General features: G+C 39.3%; 1 protein-coding gene across 2 annotated transcripts in view; it reads left to right on the top strand.

The window, feature by feature from the left end:
- Positions 1 to 21,835, top strand: part of NYAP2 (neuronal tyrosine-phosphorylated phosphoinositide-3-kinase adaptor 2) — a 213,582-nt gene that overhangs the window by 173,473 nt on the left and 18,274 nt on the right. For both annotated transcript variants that reach the window (XM_084891383.1, XM_084891384.1), the window contains one exon: positions 2,902 to 3,005. In XM_084891383.1, coding sequence (XP_084747509.1) covers positions 2,902 to 3,005 — 104 coding nt within the window. The remainder of the gene's footprint in view (positions 1 to 2,901; positions 3,006 to 21,835) is intronic.

Raw genomic sequence — 21,835 nt, 5'->3', positions numbered from 1 at the left:
CTTCTTCTCTGAAATCAATAAAAATATATTTTTAAAAAAGAACTAATGAATGAACCTTGAAGCTTGCTTTTTATTATAAATGTTTAAAAAGTTCCTTGAGAATTTGCTTGGCTTCCCTCAGGTCTCCGGCAGGTAATAGCTTTTCTTGGACATTGCCATAGAGATTTTTCTAGGAGAAAATTTTCCAATTGGCGGTTCCCATATTCCTTGGAGTTTTTAGCATAGTATTTTCCTGTTTCAAATAAAAAAAACAAACAAACACAGACTCCATTGGAAAATTAACTGTCAAATGTTACCTCTGAAAAGAGAACTATTGGGGACCCAGAGACTTCACACATACACAGTCCACAAACACTTCAGTTTTAGGACCCCTTATGTTCTTAAAAGGTATTGAGAATGCAAAAAAGCGTTCCTTAATATTTATCATATTAAACTTGAGAATGAGAAAGTTATTCATTAAAAATAAAACCATTGTATATCAACATAAATAACATCTTTCATAAAACTGTATTTTCCAAAACTATAAGAAATGGTGAGCAGATTGACATTGTTTTACATTTTTGCACATCTAATGTCTAATTCAATGGAACATAGATTCTCATATCTACTTTGGATTCAATCTGTTGTGATATATTGCTTTTTCTTAAATATATGAAAAAATTCTGGCCTCATGCATATAAGTAGTGAAAAGGAGGAAATATTTTAATAGGCATATCATATAATTTTAGGTGTTCTTTAATACTCTTCTAAAAGTCAACAAATATCAGCTTCATAGAATTTAGTTACACATCAATAAACTCATCATGCTCTGTTACATTAAAATCCATTGTTCTATCTTTAACTTTAAATGGATTTTTACCCATACATGATTTATAACATCATGCTTTTAGAAAATATTGGTTCACTAACTCATGCAAATCTTCCACATGTTGACACATTCTGTTATAAAGACCAATACAGCACATAAGAAATATCTCATAAGAAATATCTTTTAGCCAAGACCGGTTTGGCTCAATGGATAGAGCGTCGGCTTGGGAACTGAGGGGTCCCGGGTTTAATTCCGGTCAAGAGCATGTACCTTGGTTGCGGGCATATCCCCGGTGGGGGGTGTGCAGGAGGCAGCTGGTCGATGACTCTCTCTCATCAATGTTTCTGGCTCTCTGTCTCTCTCCCTTCCTCTCTGTACAAAAATCAATAAAATATATTTAAAAAAAAGGAAAAGAAATATCTTTTAATATATTTTATCGATTTTTCTTACAGAGAGGAAGGGAGAGGGATAGAGAGCTAGAAACGTCGATGAGAGAGAAACATCGACCAGCTGCCTCTTGCACAGCCCCCACCGGGGATGTGCCCGCAACCAAGGTACATGCCCTTGACTGGAATCGAACCCGGGACCTTTCAGTCCGCAGACCGATGCTCCACCACTGAGCCAAACCGGTTTCGGCAAAAGAAAAATCTTTCAAATGTTATGATGTTGTCAAGCACACAATGGTGGGTGCAAGTTTTTTAAACTTTTAATTTTACTTAAAAGCTCAAATGTATTATTGTCAACAAATATTGTCAATTGTCTTCCTTAAAAAGCAATAGGCTCTCTTTATTCTTTTTTTTTTTCCTCCAGAAAATGATGATTCTCATTAAAAGCTAGAGCTTGAAGTTCCTTCTGCTGCCTCCCTATCACAGCTGTTTCTGCACTCATTTCTTCTGTAGACATGGGGTCCTATTTCTCAGAGGGGTTTGAGAAATGCTTGTGGTTTGAAGAATGAATGGTTGACTACCTAATGAGGGATTCAGGCTTAGCCCTTTCCCAGACTGAAATCCAACAGCTTCTAATATGGGGATCTCTCCACATTAAATCTCCTCCCCACCTTAGTGAGAGTTATAAGTCCACTGACCAACAGAGAAAACACTCAGGTTTCTAATTTGTAAATTGGGAACATTTATAGCTCACTCTGTAATTCCAAAGAGTGTCTGTGGAATTAAAGACAGTTTAAGTGTAGTTCAAACAGAAGCTGGACTATACCAGGCATTCCAAACTGACAGTTAATATAAAAGTTTGTAATGAAAGCAGAGATGTCAATTTGTTTTCTGCCTTCTTTTCTTCTCCTTTATCAAATATCTTCTGGAATATCTGAAACTCAACAGTTTCTGTTTACTATAAATTATGTTTCTTGGGTAAAGGGAATTCTTTCTATCTCCAAAGTCTAATCTTCAAAGTCTCCTCTCAATGGTTTAGGCAGCTCATTTGCGCTTCTTAAGTAGAGGAAGAATTAGGGCAATGCTTTTAATTTTGAAAAATGCTATTATTATGAAAGAGTGCAAAAGTCTTAGAAAATGGTTATAAAATTTAAAACAAATTGAGATAAGTGATATAAATTTTACATTGAAGACATAATAAAAGTAGTCAACACAAACACAATAAGAGATTTCAAAATTAGAAAGACAAACAATGAAAAAGCTGGAAGAAAAGGGGAGAAAGGGAGGATACATTTTGGAAAGGGTGAAAGGGCATTTTAGGAGCTAGGAGTTCTATGAACCAAACTGAAAATAAAGCACCAAAAAAATCGTCATGTTGCTCGCTTTTTCCCCTGATAAGGTGTTGCTCCAGTAATCTACTCTATACAAATGAACCATAACTGGGGTAACATGTGCAAGGGAATGAGGCCTTGGACTTCACTTCGTGATTTGCTCTTCATGCTCAGGAGCTCAACTTCAAATAAAGCCTCTGTTTTAGAGTCAACTGTTAGGACACTGGTGACCTGCCAGTGATTAGCAAACATCGGAAGGAAAGATTTGGTGTATTGAAGGAGTACTTAGCTACACAAAACGGGAGTCTGCAAGCGCTGTCATCACTGCCCGCCCTGCTCCACTAACAGTTGGTCTTTCTTTCCCCCTTGTCGACAGAGCCGAAAGTAAGCTGCAAACTAGGCCGATCTGCGTCCACATCAGGTGTGCCCCCAGCATCAGTTACTCCTCTCAGGCAAGCCAGTGACCTGCAACAGAGCCAGGTACCATCATCGTTAGCCAATCGTGATTGACTTCCTGTGATGCAACATGCCAAACGCTTCCACCTCTGTCTGTCCTGTGTTGCTGTAGACGACGTTTGCATTGCTTTTATTTTTCTCTGTGTGTATGGGCCGGTGGTGGGGGGAGGAGTGTGGCAGTCTGTGTTCTCATCCAAAACAAGGGTCTCTCTTCCCTGCGATGGGTGAAACTTTCTTTGCTGTTACCAAATCGTTTGTGTCTCTGGTTTCCATCATTCTGTAACATAAATGTAGTAAACCTGTACTATCTGTATTGGCTTAGTGGTTCTTTTTTAAAATTCTTTCTCTCTTCCATATTTTGTGTATTTTTATACTGTCTCTGGAAATTTATCAACATTTGATAAATTTATCTACTTTGTTTTATGTAGATTTCCTTTTAAATGTTTTGTCTATGACACTTTCACAGATGTTGTTAATGAATTTGTACATATCTTTTAACACTTATCCTATTATACTGTAATGTTTGTGGCCATTTTACTTTTATATTTATTTAGCTTAGAGCATGATTGTAAGACACTGTGACTATTGATGTCCTTATGAATATTCATATACCAACTGGTTTGGCCTGAACGTGGCAGCTGGTCCTCTTTCTTAGGCCATAAAGACAAATTGACCGACCAGATATTCTAGGTATTTACCAAAACCTATAGATTAATAAGGCAATCTTTAAATAAATTACATTTTTTTTCTCTTATACCAGTAATACCAGGAATGTTCTCAGAAAGGGATATAAGTATTCATGCATGGTACATGAGATCTCTATTATCACCTGAGGAAAAGAGACAAAAAAAAATAAAAATAAAGACATGAGCTGAAATATCATTTAATCCTTCACAATACAATATGTTGCTCTGATGTTCATTTTGGTACATCATTGTGTATGGGGGAATTCATTATGGGAAAAGATTACTACGTGTTACTATCTGTAACTCACTTCATAGGAATCCAAATAACTTGACTTAATTTTTTGACCTTTAGTTGTTATTGGTGCTAAATAGGATATTGTAACCCTGGGTGGTATCTCTCTGCTCTCAGCTTTTATCTGTGCATTCATAAAACTCACCTGAAGTAGTAAATTATAAAACTAGGGAGGATACCTCTATGGGAACTATCCATTAATGAGGATCAAATTGCATATTCACCAATTATTTAAAATGTCAAGCTATTTTTAAAACATAAGCAAAATATTTGCATTTTTTTTCTAATGGGAGAAATAGAGCTTTTTAGTAATTTGGTCTGGCTTATATGTGCACAGGATTTGGTTTATGAATATATGAGACATCTACAAACACAGAGATAAGAAGCTTCTTTTAGGGGCATCTCAAGTGTCACCTAGAATTGCTTGCATCTTAATTTAAAGAGTTAAATGTCTTCATAACTAAATGTTTCTGGTTCAAACATTTGTTGGGTATAAAAGAAGTAGAAACAATAAGATAGTAAATTAATAAACAAATAGCACAATTAACTTCACGAAGATTAAATTATCAACTTAGTTGACTAAAAATATTCTAAAAATATCATATTTACCAATTTTTAGTGTTTAAAAAATTGAATTACAGAAAGGATAGAATTTTTGCTAGCTGGCAGAGAATTGCATTATACAAGCCAATGTGCAAGTACATGTCATTACCCTTGGTGTCATAGAGAGGTTTTGTGTTCTTTTTATTTATTTTTTCTAATTATCTTTATTTTTGTTTTAACCTGAGCCCCTATAACTCTCAATGAAAGCAGGTTATAAAGGCTTAAACTTCTGGAACAGAAAAAAGATACAATCTTTTTGCCTCTACATTATCAACTCTTCCCTTCCCTATGTTCTTCATTCTCCAAATTACAGCAACAGGGGAAAACTCTTCATGTTGCTTGTAAGTGGTGATTTTCCTCTCTGAATACCAGAAATGCTGGCCCACAGTCATACTGCAGACATGATGTCAGGGCTCCAAAGAAGCAGCCTGGACTCCAGGTCTCTCTTCGGTGGCTTATGAGGGTTGTACTATTCACCTAGCCCAAATCCTGGGGCTAAAGGGGTCAGCATGGCTCAGAGGAATCTTGCTCTGCATTCCCATGACTTCTCATTGAACTGAGGTCAATGCATACTTACTGATGGACCTCTTCTAGCCCAACCCACCTTTTATCTGAGATGTCTCTTTAAATTACTACCAGGGTGACACTGCCCTTTCCTCTGTAACCCAAGGCAATGGTGAAACATATTTAAACGTGTTGATTCTAAGAGTGACTATTCCTACACCAACCAGAATATGGGACACCTAGTTATCAAACAAGCAAATGATTACCCTGGTCACCTTTTTATGAAGTTTTTCCAATGCCAGGATTCCCAGTAAACATTAAAACTTAGAATGCTTACTATCAAGTTAATAGACTTATTACTAGTTAATTAATAGAAAACTCCATGACCTGTTGAAAGCAAAAGCCATTGCTGACCCTAAATAATTTCAGTGGTGCTAATTAATGAAGCATCTGGCTTTAGGGAAGCCAAGCCATTTCGCCACGTTACGACTGGTTACAGAGAAGGGACTGTGTTTGCTTTCAGATTGTTCACCTCTTATCTCTTTTCAGTTCAAGTTTTTCACTTATCTCTCATGTCATGACTGGATCTTGCTAAGAAGCTTTGCAGGAGGAATAAGCAGAAGTACCAGACATGCTCCAGCAGAGGTGCACAGGTGGCTAAAGGCAACTGATGCTCACCCCAGGAGCCCCGGCCAATAATCATTGTCTCTCCCCCACCCCCCAAAGAACCTAGGGGCAGTTGTTACTGACTGACTACGGGGGAGTGGGATGCTGGGATTCATAGTGTCAAGCCATAGCCATTTGTGCATAAACAAAGGTGAAGGTAACGTTTGCTGGCCTTTGCAATCTGTTCTGGCTTCTGGTCACTACAGCAGGCACACAATTTGTAGAAATCTATAATCTCATCTGGCCAGAACTTCATAATCTGTAAGAGAAAATGAGCAGCTCAGGGACGAAGTACAAGTTCTAACGCAATTAGAGATTGCTCCACAACCCACAGCACTCTCTGAAACTCAGAGAGATGGAAGCAGATTTTTTCTCTTTGTTCCTTCACGTCTGAATAAATAACAGAGACACAGGTAATTAGGGGAAAGGGACATTTCCTTGAGATTTTACTGCAATGCAGCTGCCTATTTGGATATTAGTTATAATGCAGGTCTTTGGAAATTAGATTGAATTTCTGGGCCTGATGCAAGAAAGCTATTTGCTTTTCTTGGTTATAGAAGCAACACTGTAAAGAAGTCATGTATTGAACTTGGAACCCGTGATTTTCTCCTTTTTTTCTTCTGTAATAAAGAAAGAGGTGGGTGTGCTTTTATAGCTAGCAAGTGATGGTACTCTGATTCCACTATGTCTGGCTGAGAAAAGCCTACCTCTCCAGTGACTCCCATCCCATTGGGGGTGGCACCATCCATGGTCTCCCTGCAGCAGGTGAGGGACTAGCAGCTAATGCACTCAGCCTTATGAAAGCCAAGCTTTCCTTCAACAATGGAGCAGCCAGGGTGTATGTCTAAACAGAAGTGCCAGCTCACTGGGAGAAATGTTTCCAGGAATTGTTTGCATTGGCTTTTCTGGGAAGGAAAGAGATGAGAGCCACATCATCTGATATGTGCAGACAATCACACACATATACACATTCACAATGCACTTGTGGACACTCATACACACAACTCTTATTTACACACACACACATGCATACTAGCCCACATTCACATTCACATGCACTCAAGAACACACACACTTTACCTTTTTAAATAACAGCTCCCCATGTCCAATCAAGGAACCTCAGAGAGCTAAACATGACCTAGTGTTGAACTTAGACCCCTCCATTTGCTCCCTGAGGCTTGCTCATCATTCTAAATTGGTTATCCTTAATTTGGGGGAGGGGATTGAAAAGGCCATCTGTAATTTCCTTTGGGCTTACATTTCCAAGTCTGACAGACCCAAATCTCTTTAGAAATCTAAAAATCGCCATTATCTCTTATTCTGGGTGCCCTAAGTGTTGTGAGAGCAGCGGCTGCACCCTCCAGGACAGCCTTGCTCGGGCTGGTGCCTTCGGGTACTGACAAGCTGTTATCCAGATGGACAAGCCCAGCTCCTTCCAACCCGCCCGTTAGGATTATTTCTCAAATGCTGATTTCCTTCTAAGGCAGCTCTCTAAACTCTCTCCAAGCTCTGAATACCCTCCTGAGCTTGATGACCCATCTGGGTGTAACCCTACCTGCCCAGGCTGGCTGCAGAGCAGAATTAAATTCTGTATTCCTGCAGGCTCTGTAGCTCTATCCATACACCAGCATCAGGCCAGCTCTCCTGGATGATGAGAGAATACATGAGAGTGTCTGTAGCTGAACACGTGTCCAGAGTGTGCTTCTGGATATGATGTAAAAATTGTTTCCTAGATACATTTTTAAAATGGAAGATAAATCATCAAAAAAATAGGGATTGAGGATCAGTCCATGGGAAAGACTAAGATTTAGAATTTAGGTGGATTCTGTGACAAGGACAGTGCCCAGCATACAGGTGCACGTCTAATGCCCAGACAGTATATGACACTTGTGATCTTTTGCTGATTTACTAGCCTTTTCTCTTGGTAGATGCCTCTCTCTCTCTCGAGATGCCTGAAAAAGTGTTTTTCTCACACAGTCTGACTTTGCCCCTTTCCTTAGTTCTTAATCTCTTTAGAACAGTGAGATGCTTTGATTGATCCCACTGGATCAGTCACACTCTGCCTTGAAGCTTTGCGAAGACTACTAAGACTGTGAGTTCTAGGCTTTCATTTTCCAGAGAGCCAGGATATTTGCACAGGGAACTTGTAGGGGTCTGGAGAGCAGGAGGAAGACTCCAAACAAAAGGAGAGACTAAGTGTATTAACATAAATACTCAAATGAGCACATAGGCAGGGATTTCAATGTCATCTCCTCAATGTCTGTCCACATGGTTGAGTAATGTAACCTTAAAGGTGTATTCTTATTTAATTTCACCTTCAATGCATAGGATCAAGTAGAAAAACAAAGCCAAATATTAGGAATAGAGAAGCTTCAAATGTACATTCTCTTTAGAATTCTCAGGCTACCAATAGCATCAATGACATGATTTGTTTTGCTAAGGTTTCGAGTGCTCAATTCTAGCCCTAAATCCAGTACAGCTAGAATAAAGGTATTACACAGCTCCATCCGATCAGTTGTATATACTGTACATTTTCAAATTCTTCCATCCAGAAGTTCAGGTTTGGTGATGGAGGAAGAACACAGTACCAGGAAGAGGAAAGAGTGAGATCTGTGTTTTTAAGGGGGCATCTACCACCCAATTTAACTTGACCAAGAGGCCCCTTTCCTACCATCCCATATGCAAGTGCTGAGCAGACATTTTTGTGTGTTACTGATACGCTGTGATGTCCCAGGTCCTCCTCTCAGACCTGAAGTGAGGGCATTGTGTTTGGACCTTTACCCAGCTGGCTCGATTATATGCCCAGGGTTATAGCATATAATGGAAATGGGGAAGGAGGTGAGCAGAAACAGAACACACCGCCAGTCAGCAAAAGCTGACTCACGTCATCAACATAGCTTCCCATCTCACAGACTATACATAGATTGTCAAATGACTCCATTTCCCTTCATTCCACGTAGAAATAACCTGGCAAGTATTTCCAAGTATGAAAAACCCCAACTGGGGAATGTGGAAAATGCCACAAAGTACAATTAGTGTCAGCATCATGGTGGAGAAGGGTTTGTCTGGACTGCCCATTGTAAAATAAAGTGCTATGTTCACAAAGATTACATTACAGAGAAATCGTAGTTATTTGTTATAGGAATGATATTTATCAGAGAGATTAGATTTAGCCCTGTGTCATATGGAATAAATTCATGTTACAAATGGGAATGCCAGTGGTTATGCTGATTTATTGCCATGTAGGATGGCTGAGTTGCTTTGAAATAATACAAGTGTCAAACCAACCAACCATTCAACCAGCCAAAAGCATTACCTATGTGTGCTCTCAGCAGTCCCATCTGATTCAGTTATAAAATTGTGAAGCTTTAGTGCTTTGTGGGTTTCTCTCCAGTTAGTGCCCTATTTAAAGAGAAAGCAAAATTTTGTTACTACCTTTAAGTAGCAGCCAAACCCAGTAGTGCAATAAAATGTGACCATTATTTGATTTGCACTTTCATGCCAAGAATTCAGGAACTCAGATTGCTTTCTACAACCAACTATGGTATGGCCTGAGAAATTCTGACATATTAGTTGGCATTGTGTGCTTATTAACTTTTGTGTATTTCAAGTGGTAGAATAGTCAGTCACTTTTTAAAGTGTAGTAGTCCCAGTCTCTCGATAACGCCAATACTGAGTAGAATTAAACTAAGCAAATCATCCCATTGTCCCCATTGCAATCCTCCCTCCCTTATCCAATAATCTTGTCATTTATTCACTACTAAAGGCCATGTGTATGAAATTCGTGCATGGGGGGAGGGGGAGGAATTCCTTCAGCCCAGCCTGCACCCTCTACAATCCGGGATCACTGGCTCCTAATTGCTCACCTGTCTGCCTGCCTGATCATCCCTAACCGCCTCTGCCTTCTGGCCTGATTTCCCCTAACTGACCCTAATGCCAGCCTGTTGCCCCCAACTGCCCCCCCCCCTCCCGCTGCCAGCCTGGTCACCCCCAACTGCCACACTGCTGGCCAGGTCATCCCACACAGCCTGCTGTTCAGTTGTTTGGTCTCCCCTCACTAATCCTCCCTGCCAGGCTGCCCCACCCAGCCTGCTATACTGTTTGGTTGTTACTGTTACTGTGACAGTGTCCCCTACAATTTGCATATTTCTCTATTATTAGCATAGGTGAGTAGGAGGCACATTGTAATACACATGAGGATGTTCTCCAAGAAGTCTTACACCAACTGACAAACAGGAGTTGGGGTGGGGCAGATTGAGCTTGAGGGTGTGCTCCCTTTGACTTTGTTATCTCCAAAACTTGCCTGTGTCCCTCTCTCAGAATCAGAGTTGTCAGCTTAACACACCAGGGCTACAAGGAAAAGTGTGAGGTAGCTGAAGTATATAGTCAGCATTAACACAGGGAAGGGATACTAAGTTTTTCAGGGCTCCTAGATGAAGTCTGCATGCTGAAAACCATGTACCATTTACTGTCATCTCTGTGCCTGCTGAGAGTTTCCCTACCTCATTGCAGGTGTGCTCCATTGTCCTGTCCTTCCTGTAGGTACAATTACCATCCCACCTCACAACTGAGGATACCAAAGGGACATGGCATACCTATTAAATACCAAAATCTAGGATCTTAACTACTCAACTGGATGTACACCTGAGATTCAAAGGAAGTAAGACTTCTGTTCAAATCCTGGCTTCACCAGTTATTAGCAATGTGACCTTGAATACATTCTTTAATTTCTCAAAGTCTGTTTTCCTATCTCTCAAACGAGGGCAGTGTTATCTTTGTATCACTGTTTTTGAGGGTTAATGACATATGTGCATAAAGTCTTGGATAGACATTACCTGCTAGAAAAATAATAGTTCTTTCTACTTCTTTACCTCCTTCCAAAAATTCAACATTCTTGCTGGCCAAAAAATCCTAGGTGTGAGTCTCATTCTGTACCATGGTATTTCAAAAGGAGTGAGCATAGAGGGGTGGTTCCACCCACCCAATGTCACTGACCTTGTATAAGAACGGCTAGCTCATGATAATAATAAAAAGCTTTATAGTCCATTTAATTACTTGATTTTAAATTCTTTAGAGAGTGTATCTCATTTTCCCATCATCTGAGAAAGAACGGTTTCTCATATCCCCTCCTTGGTATGATTATTTCATCATTTCTTTTCCAAAATAGGGAATTAGACACTCAGTTACTTACAATATAACAGGGAGTCTATCTGCATTTCTTCTCACCTTGTAGGTCTCATGTGTGACTTTGAAGCCAAAGTGAGAAGAAATCAACTAAGGTATCATTTCAGAAATGCCTCCTGCTCTCTAATACAACTTACTCTCCTATGGTATGAGTGACCATGATGGAATATTAAGGCTGCACAGGAAGCTGTTTTCTGAAAGGGTCAGGACAAAAGATGTGGAGATGCAAGATAAGTTTGTCAACAGTGTCAGCATTTACTTAGAGTGTCCCCAGACCACTGTTTAAAATGCCTTGTTTGCTGATATGCACATGCATTTACCCACAAGCATGTTCAGGATCATTGTATATCCCATTACATTACTTTAACATTCTTGTTTTTTATTTTTCCTTTTAATGAAGAGAGAATAAGGGTAATGCATTATAAATTGTTATGTAACCATGAGGCCTGAATTTTAACAGCATCCAGTCTTGCCAAGTGCATGTGAGCTAATAAATGGGTACCCGTTGGCTCTCCTTTGTATTTCTAAAATAAAGACAGAGTAAAAGGGATATATATTGATATTTAAAAAACAAAAAACAAAAAAACCCCAAAAAAACCCCCAAAAAACAAAAAAAACCTTTCAGGCTCTCATTTATTCCTCTGTAAATGCCAAGAGTGGTCTAGTTTACTAAAGTAATAATATACATAGGTGTGTCTGGGACAGTAAAGCTGAGGATTTTAACTTCACTTACAGTTTACTCCTTGCGGTTTTCAATTCCATATCAATTTTTATCAAACACTTAGAAAATAGAGGCTCCAAAAATAGTTAGCTGCTAGATTTATTACAAATGTCAGTATAGTCGAAAGTGAAGCTTTGGCTCAGAGTCTAGAGGTCAAGTTACCAATTTATTGCATTAGATCTTGCTTGAGTTGTACAGAGATAGCTGTTGAAGTAGCATTAAAGCTTTACAGATTGATAATTCCATCTCAGAGCTACAAGCGATGGTAGCGTTCGGCTGCCAGATATTAGCAGAAGTCCACGTCCTAGGAACCTTCTCCATCGAGTCTGTAAGAATTGAAACCAATATCAAGCTCTAGATGGGGCTGGCGAGCCTAGCTTGGGGAAGGTAGCACAGCATTAGGTGGACACTTACTGCCACCTAGTGTCCGAAGTGCACCCTTGCAATCTGTAAGAGGGTTTTAAAAATTCAGTTTTGTAACTGAATCTAACAAAACTGCTTTATGGCAGAAAAGATATGCTACTTGGGCTAATAAGCAGCATGCTCACTGAAAGCTGGAACAAATTATTTTTAAAAATATAATATTTGTTTTGAATCCTTTTCATTACTTTATTCCTGCAGTTTTAGGCTGTATAACTTTTGAATATAGCCCTCTATACTTTTGGGATGGGGAAAAGAACAGGAGGAAAATCGCAAGTTAATCTGTATTTAGTCATCCCATATGCCCACATTAGGTAGTTCATTAACTAGTTTTACTGGCTGTTGGGGAGGAGAGACAAAAGTTAGAGAAGAGATACTGTAGTCGGTTTGGTTCAGTGGATAGAGTGTCAGCATGTAAACGGAAGGATCCCACATTTGATTCTGCTCAAGGGCATGCACCTTGGTTACAGGCTACTCCCTGGCCTGGGCCCTGGTAGGGGTGAGTGCAGGAGACAACCAATCTCTCATAACGATATTTTTCTCTGTATTTTGTTCTCTCTTCCACTCTCTCTAAAAATCAATGGAAAAGTATCCTTTGGTGATGATTTAAAAAAAATTAAAAAGCTAGAGAAGAGAATTAAAATGCAGGTGCCGTGAGAAAGGTAACAGGATGACTGCAATTCACTGAAGGAGAGCTGCCTGTGTCAAAGGGGCTGGCTCTGCCCTCCTTGGCTCTTGTCATGCTCGTGAGAAAAAATCAGATGAAGCAAAGAAGGTGGATTTATTATGAATATACTTGGCATAAAGCACAAACAGGCAACTCATCTGGTCTGACTACCCTGCTTAGTGGGGGTTCAAGGGTTTTATACTCTCCCCCCTCCCAATAGGTTTCAAGGTCCCCCCACAGTCTCACCCTCCCCCCCCCCCAACTTCATTTGTCCTTGGGTTTAACTGGCTCAAGTGTCTTTGGTTGGGGAAGATAAGGTCTTGCAATTTACAAGCTGATTGTAGGCTGCCCAAACTGTTTGGCCTTGTTTAATTTTCTTGCCTCAGTTTCCCCCTTTCCCTTGTTCAGGAATTTTCCCAGCTTTTTACTATCCTGTTACAAAGGGAATCTCTGTTAAAGTCATTCCTAATATTTTTTAAAAGCAGCTTTACTAACAGGAAGGGAACTAGTGTATTATGGGGACCATTTTAGAATTATAAACTGTAATGATGCAGGTATATATCTAGGACAGAACATAAACCAGGATTGGAGCAAAGTCAGATCTTTACAGCCCATAATGGGATTAATTATAAAGTTCTCTCCTCATAAATAGTTTAGTAGAAAACATTTTATTTTAAAACAATACAAAACTTACATAATATCTGCAGTCTAACACCAACCACAGTATGTATTCCTCAATTCAGATTTTTATGTTTGGGATTTCCCACACCATCAAACAATTCTCCTGCTGAGTGTCTGACAATTTAACTCCATTTAGACCATATGTACTTGAAGATAGTACCAGGTCTCACAGGTTAAGGTAGGCCCACAGGACTGCCTTTCACTTCAGATGCCAATTGAAAGTTCAGGGTACCACCTGTGCTCTGAACAAATGGCTGTGAATCAGAGACTCCTGTGACTCCCTCCTGGGTTATGAAAGGTCACCACTCTGAAATAGGCAGAATGGAAGAGATGTGCAGGGCAAAGTATGAGGAAAGGACAGGGCGCTCCCATGCCCTCTGAGGGCTCCCCTCTCCCTGGATCTCCACATAGTCACCAGGAAGGAAGTTCCAGAACCCTGGCCTTTGGGTTTCATTGGAGGCTTCATTGTATAGCTGTGATTGATTAGATCTGTAGCCTTGGTGATTGAACTCACTCTTCAGCCCCTATTCCCTTCCCTGAGGCCAGGGTGGATTAGACTGAAAATTCACACGGTTGGCTCCACTGAAAAACAGTCCCCATCTTTAGATAAATTCTAAAAGGCATCTCATTAACATAACAAAAGACACCTTTATAGCTCTCCTTCCAGAAAATTCCAGGGGTTTCAGGATCTCTGTGCAAAAAATGGTTTCTCTGGGGGAGAAAACAAAGTACACATTTCTTGTTATAAATCATACTATCACAGTCTGTATTCTATATTCTACTTGACTTCATTTAGATTTTCTCTTTCTAAATTTTGCATATCATTATTGAAGTCTAAATCTTCCTTTTCCTTTTCCTCTTTCTCCTTTTTGCTATTGTTTTGCTGAGACGGTGCCCTAAACACATGAGAACTCTTCTCTTGCCTGATTCAGCACACAGAATTTGTGTTAAGCCCATAGAATATCTAAAACTACTCCTGCAGCCAAATTTAAATACAAAGCAAAGTTAAAGTTTTTATTTATTTATTTATTTATTTATTTATTTATTTATTTATTTATTTTTTAGGTGTGAAAACTCTCTGTGACAAAGAGCTATTTGCTACTATGGTATATTATATTAAAAGAAAGTCTATGTTCATGCTAAGATGCCTTTTCAAAATGAGTCACAGAATGGGAGTGTTTTTACTCTCCTGTATAATGAACTGTGTGTGAAGATTTGCCAAAGCTGCCAGAAGAGGGCAGCATTTCATCCTTTTCTATCTCCTTTAAAAGTAGGGATGGAGTGTAGATTCCAGCAGGAGGCCCACTTACCATTAGCCTGGCGTAAAGCACATCAGGTCTTCTCTTTCCTCCTGGTCCATCATCTTTCCCTGCCTCCCAGGTACTCCGGGGGCCTTTGGGTGCTGTGGCTGGACTCAAGGGAAACGATTCACTGGATGGCATGGCTAGGTGCAGATTTTCCAATAATGATTTGATAAGTTTATATGTCATAGTCTTGCAAACAGTCCTGGTCAAAAAGATAGTGTGGATAAAACTAATTTCTATTTTACCTTATCCTTCTTTTTCCAAAGCCTCCAGCCTCCACCTTACCCAGCTTTTGTGTCCCATGCTCCTTGTTATCCCACCAATGTTATTCCACTATGTTATTCTCTCTTGCACCACCAACCAACTAACTAGCATGTAGTTTAACTGTCCTTACTAATAATTAACTGGTGTGACTGTCATTGACACTTTACAGTAATTAGCATTAGCATTTTAGAATGTGCAAGTTGCTTTCATAGATGTCTCAGAAGGAGACCTCTCAAAACTTTCATTGTCCACCTGATAAGGGCCAGGGGCTCTGGTAGATGCACCATGTTTAATAAAAACTCATTGAATTCCAAGGAATCCCAGCCTAGTAAAGGACACACACACACATATGTACACACACTAGCAAATAGTATAATAAAAAGGAGAGGGCAGAAGACAGAGAAACGAACTTAGTGAGTCTTGATGGCATGATTTTATAGACCAGGATGTCACATTTGACCAATCTATATATATAAAAGCCTAAGTGACCAGCTGATCGGCTGGTAGCTATGATGTACACTGACTACCAGGGGCCAGATGCTTAATGCAGAAGTGGAAACCACAGGCATGGAGAGGGGAGGGTGAAAAGAGAATAACCAAAGATCTTTATGCATGCAGAGGCCTAGTACAGAGCTTCGTGCACTGGTGGGGTGTCTCAGCCTTGCCTGCTGGGATCAGGCCGAAACCAGCTCTCTGACATCCCCTGAGAGATCCCAGATTTCAAAAGGGTGCAGACCAGGCTGAGGGACTCCACCAGTGCACAAATCTGTGCATCGGGCCTCTAGTGTTTTAATAAGAGAGCAGAAGGCCTTTATAGAGGTAAGATGATTTGCAAAGGAGTGGGGAGTCTGATACCATACAATTTGTACAGAAATGCAAGCAGTTTAGCATTACAGTAGTGGTAACAAATGTTGAGGTGGAAAATATTGGAAAGAAGTTATAAGGGAATAAAGAACAAGTGGAGAACTAGTTCATGGAGAACTAGGTACTGTAAACATGATCATTATTGTTATTCCCATTTTACAAGTGTGGAAAGTGATCAATCTAATACATTAGGCAGAAATTTGCTCAGGAGTTGTTTCTCTGTAATTTAAACACTATTACCTGATCTTATTTCAATTTAGCCTCCTATGAAGGTGGAGATTATGCTACTTTCCTAACTAATTAGCTTTGTAAAAATATCATAAACCCAAAGGAATCTTTAGTTGATGGAATGTCCAAGAGCTTTTATTTGTTTGTTTTACTTTTTTTATTTTGAAAAAATGTAAATCATAGAAAAATCATCAAGCTCGCACATGTATACTTTTATACCCACACACACACATACACACACACACACACACACACGTACACACACATGAAGTGCTATGGTTAAATATATTTTAATCATAGCACTTCATCTTCTAAAACCCAGGACATTCTTCTAAATAATCCCACTCAAATTGTAATGATTCAATACTATGTTCTCACAGAAAGCCCATTTTTAAATTTCCACAAGGGCCCAGTACTATGCCTCTTCTAGGATCCAATCAAAGATTATATGTAACATTTCCTTATTCATTTTTATTTTAATCTCTTTTAATCACAAATATTTCTCATCCTCATTGATTGTTTTAAGACATTGAAATTTCCAGAGTCCAGAACAGTTGTTTTGTGTTTGTATGTTTTTAATCAACCCTTAGTTTTTAATTTGTCTGATGGTTCTTTGTGGTTAGATTAGAATTAAACATTTTGAGCAAGAAGATTAAGTGCAAGAGGCCTTCTCAGATGGCATGTGATGTTTGTCACTGGAAGCATAATATTTGATCACTTGGTAAAGGCTGTTTCTCCACTGTAAATAGTCTGTGTACCAAGAGGAGGGTCAGGGGAGGCTAGAGTCTGTTCACTGCAAGATCAAGTCAATTTAGTATTGAATGTGCCTCTCGCAGTTTCTTTTCTTTTTTTTAAACAAAACAAAACACTAATTTTGTTTCTTCAACTTTTAGATTTGACTTAACATTTTCTCTTGTGACCAATTACAATCATCTTGCAAATCATAATTATTAATCTATGCCTGATGAAAAGAACTGAAAAACAAAGGTCAAGTTCACATAGTTAGAAATGGCAGATCCGGGACTTGAACCCCACTCTTGATGCTCTTTCCTGAAGACATGTGCTGTGATCCCCTGGATGTTTAAGAGCAAATACTTACAACACATGTTTATACCATTCATCACCACTAGTGGGGGGAAGAGGACTAAAAATCTTTTGACAGTCAAGTTCAATGCTAGGCAATGCTTTCTCCTGAATGAATAAGAAAGAAAGAAAGAAAAAAAATCTACTGTGTCCCAACTGGTGCCCCACTTTTTGTTCACTAATTTTAGATTAAAATAGAAATAGATTAAATATGCATTGACTACAGACATTAGAGAATATTATTAAGGGCAAGTATAAACACCAACACACTACAAAATGAATATATGAACCCTATTAAATTTGTAGTGAGGTTTCAGGCAAGGATATGCAGTTTATTTCTTTTGTTTACAATATATATTGCCTATTTGAAAGCATAAAACATAGTATATGTGCTTATGGAATGGGCACTTTTCATGAATGTGTCTTTTCCTCTCTAGAGAAAAGATCAAAAGTCATGATGAAATGTGAATTTGGCCTCTTTTATAATGCATTGTTTTAAAATTAAAGCTCCAGAATAAGTCTCTGCATATCATATATTTTCCTACCACAGATAAAACATCATTGTGTTTAATTAATCCTTTAAAACTCACTTCCATGGAAATATATGGATCAAAGATAATCTTTACACTGACTGGACTATAAAAACAAACAAACAAACAAAAAACCCCTATGTACAGATATAAGTAGATACCTACATTTTTAATTACCCAAAGTAGCAATGCTAATAAAGTAGCAGGATTATTATTTTTACTGTTTATTTAGTGAAAATGCTATATTTAGTGTGTGTGGGGGGGAAGAGGGGGAGACAGCCAGAAACACAGTCCTTTCATGTCCACCCTAAGAAAATAGGAATCCAGGATATACTGGGAAAACATCACTTTATTCTGTACTTTAACATATGGTTGTGAAGTGCTAAAGAGTGTATGCCCGACTGGTATGGCTCATAGTTGAGCCTCAACCTATCAACCAGATTTCCATTTGGTATCCAGTCAGTACACATGGTCAGGGTGCAGGCTCCATCCCAGTTGGGGGAGTGCAGGAGGCAGCCGATGAATGGTTCTCTCATCTCATGGATGAAAGAGACATATATGATATATATATGTCTCAGATATTTAAATATACATATTTAATGGGGAAATTTTAAAGTAACCTTCAGTTCAGTAATAGAAACAGTATAATTATGCTAGACTTTCAAGAGAAAAAATAAAATTTAAATCTTAGTTCTGTTCTATTGTCTGCTGATGTGCAGAGGTGATATTCATAAGCACTACTATTCAAAAATATCCTGTTAAAACCGGTGTGAACGTCACCTGGAAGAAAGGTGGGGTTGGTGTGAAAGTGTAGGAGGTCGGAGGGTGCAGTAATTTGCCTGGGAAAGCGGAACCACTCTTCAAGTGAAGATCCTGACCTTTCACTCCCAGGCCGTTAAACATATCTTCTGCCCTGAACAGTGGGCCTAAGGTTTGCGGGTCCAACTTGAAAGGTTTGTGGACAGGCCACCACAAGGTCCTCTGACCTGACCTAATCCATTTCAGACGATCTTGCTGTGCTTCCCTCTCTGTGGCCTGAAGGATGTGCGCAGACACCAGGAATGAAGGAGGCAGACCATCTGGTTCTCATCCCAGCAGGAGAGGCAGGTTTAACTAGAGGAAGCGGGTGCGTGCTGGTGTGTAAAGCATTTTTATTAGGCCTAAGAGTGAAACCCTGGAATGTTGTGCAGGGAGAGGTCGTGAAATCGTTCCTTCGGAGACGTTTAACCGGCATCAGAATCCCAAACTGGGGAGGTGATGCCCAGGTAACTCCGCCTGAAGCCTAGGGAAAGGGTGCGCAGGAGTCTTTAGGCCTCAGAGTACAGTATAATGGGAATTTTTCTGAAGACCCTTCTAAGATAATGGTCTTAACTGTAGGGTGTATACCTCCTGTTACCACAAAGGGGTGCTATTGACCTAGTTTATCCCTTCCTCAGAAAATGCTTTCAGTATTTTTCCCTAACAATCCTACTATAGGCTTTCGGCAATTATTTGGGGAGCATCAAATAATTCAAAAGTGTTTGTGCATATTTCGGGAATGATAGTGACTTGGATTAAAGTCAATTTTCCTAAAATTTATTTGGTCACTTCATAACCATTTCTTTAGAAAAATAAACATGATCATTAGATTATTACTCTCCATCAATAACAAACTAAACATTTTCTAGGTAATGAGAGGAGGTATGGGCATCAAATTAATGCCCTATGCAATGGTCAAGGAACCCTCCCGGTAACAGAATTCTGGTGCTTCTGAGCAATTAGTCAGTAAGCTCGGTTTCCTTTTAGGAAATGACATGTGGTGGAATGGGGGCAGTGTGGGACACCAGCAGCATAACCTCCTCTTACTGTTCTCAGCAGAGAGGGTGCATATGCCAAAGCAATCTTCAGCCCTCGCCCTCGCTGTCCTCACTACCCTTAATCTTGGGCTTGATGACAAAGCAGGTGCTTACTACCAAACAAACCAAACTTAGGCTCACAGATTTGCTGTGGGTAAGCTGAGGACATCAGGGGAAGCCACAGAGTTTAGGGTCTCAGTTTTCCTGAGTTGAGTCCAGTAAGAGTTTGAATTTTCCTGAGTTGGGTCCAGTCAGGAATGAGCTCTCTGCTCTTCGGGCCACTGGGAGCAGAGAAGAACCAAAGGTAAATAAAACCCTTCTATTTTTTCTACAAAGACTTTCATGAGAAGACCAGTGTTCTGAAGAGAGTGTGACTTGAAGACAGTTTAAGCTTTATATATATAAAACTAGAGGCCCAGAGCACGAATTTGTGCATGGGTAAGGTATGGCTGGCCTGCCCCAATTGTGGTCTATTGGGCTGGGCTGGCTGGGGGAAGGGGATGTGGGAGGTTGGCTGGCCGGGCCTGCCCCCAATTAAGATGAGGGGTGATCATGGGCAGGGCCAGCTGGGAAGAAGGTCCATGGGCTTGCCTAGTCAAACTCCCAGTTGAATTCCCAGTCGAGGGGACAATTTGCATATTAGCCTTTTATTATATAGGATTGTGGTGTATGGATTTGGAGGTTTAAAAAGCATTCTGACCTTCCATGTTTAGAAGGGCTACATGTGCTCATGTTTGCAAATGAAATGTTTTGTGAAACTAAGATAAAAATAGAGAGCTTGAGAAGAGTTTATTTTTACTTTATATAGAAGCTTTGGTGGGAGTGGGGAAAGTTAGTTCTTTTGGAACAATCAACAAGGAACATTTGTGTGCACATTTGCCTCGGGCTGTTTCTGGTGATCATGCAGAGGGCAGCCAGGAGTGATGGTGCTATAGTGATTCTCAGAGGAATGAGAAGTGAGCCAAGTGAATCAGAGTGGGACCAGGATAAAAAACTGCCCTTAGTCTAGAAGCACTGTCCTATCACTGTGACTCCTGACCTGTCATTGCTCTGTTGAATTTTTTCCTTTTTTCTGTTTGATACCAAGAAGCCCTCAACATTTGCCATTAGTAAATTGACAAGTGGGACGATTGTTACATTCCATGTATAATATATCTAAACCTGACCTCTTTGCAGCTTCTGGGAGAAGTGCATTGAGAGAGAACCAAAGGTTACATTTGGTTCCACTGCAGAGTCTTGAAGAGTCCTGATTTGCTGATGTTTGCCAAGAGAACGGGTGTCACTAGGGTTCAGAGACCATGAGCAGGAGGTATATTTCAAATAACATACTGATTTTAGAGTGGATTAAGTTTTAGTAAAGTAAGGAACAAAACTCTAGTTTTATGTGGTAAAAGGAGAGACAATGGGATTCTTAATTTCTATAGAAAAATGAATGATTATGTATTACTAGCTTCTCAATATGATTTTTTCATGGCCCCCATAGATTAGTTAATGATTTGCATTACTCAATGCTTACTAATGGTGAAACAGTTACAATTGCTTTTCGCAAATCTTAGAACAAATTAATGGCTTCTGTATTCAGAGGTCAAGTTCTTTCAGACCTTTTTCTAAAATTTCCTGGGGAAAAGGCAACTTTTCCTGCAATTTTTGAAACTTAACCAAAGTGAGTAAATATAAAAATAAAGCCCATTTATTTCTTTCCAGTATATTATGTATTTTGAATAGCATGATAAAGTGTCAGATATAAGCATGGGAGGCCCAGAGTAATCTCAGCAGGAATATACTGATTTATGAAACATGTTGCTCATGACCATGGTGAGATTGGATGGTAATGTGCAGATGTGCAGAATCTCTGGGTTCAATCCTGGCTCAATTATCCTCTTGCTGAGTTCCATAGACAAATTACTTAACCTATTTGACTCAGGTGTCTTATCTAAAAAATGATGGTAATTAAGATGAGCTGTAATTATAGTCCTAAAGAGTATAGAATAATGGTAATTTATGATAAAATGGTTTTGAAAACATCATTGGTTTTGTTATCATTTCTCAACCCTCAAAGGACAATGAATAAATTATTTTATTCTTCTTCCAGCTAAGAGAATTATATTAAATATATTGAATGAGAAACTTGGCATGTATAATATGTTCAGGGGAAAACATAGCTTAACAAGTATGGACATAATTACAAATTGCTTTTGGAGGCATGTTCTCATTTTTAAGGAATGCTTTAAAAAAGCAAGTACTTTATGTCAGAAAGAAAAAAGGTTAAAATGAAACTATGAATAACACTGCATATTTTGAAATCATGGCCTTTGGAAAAAT

The sequence above is a fragment of the Pipistrellus hanaki genome, assembly GCF_964339955.1.
Source record: "Pipistrellus hanaki genome assembly, chromosome: 8".
Lineage (NCBI taxonomy): Eukaryota > Metazoa > Chordata > Mammalia > Chiroptera > Vespertilionidae > Pipistrellus > Pipistrellus hanaki.
This window is presented reverse-complemented; position numbering and strand designations above follow the sequence as displayed.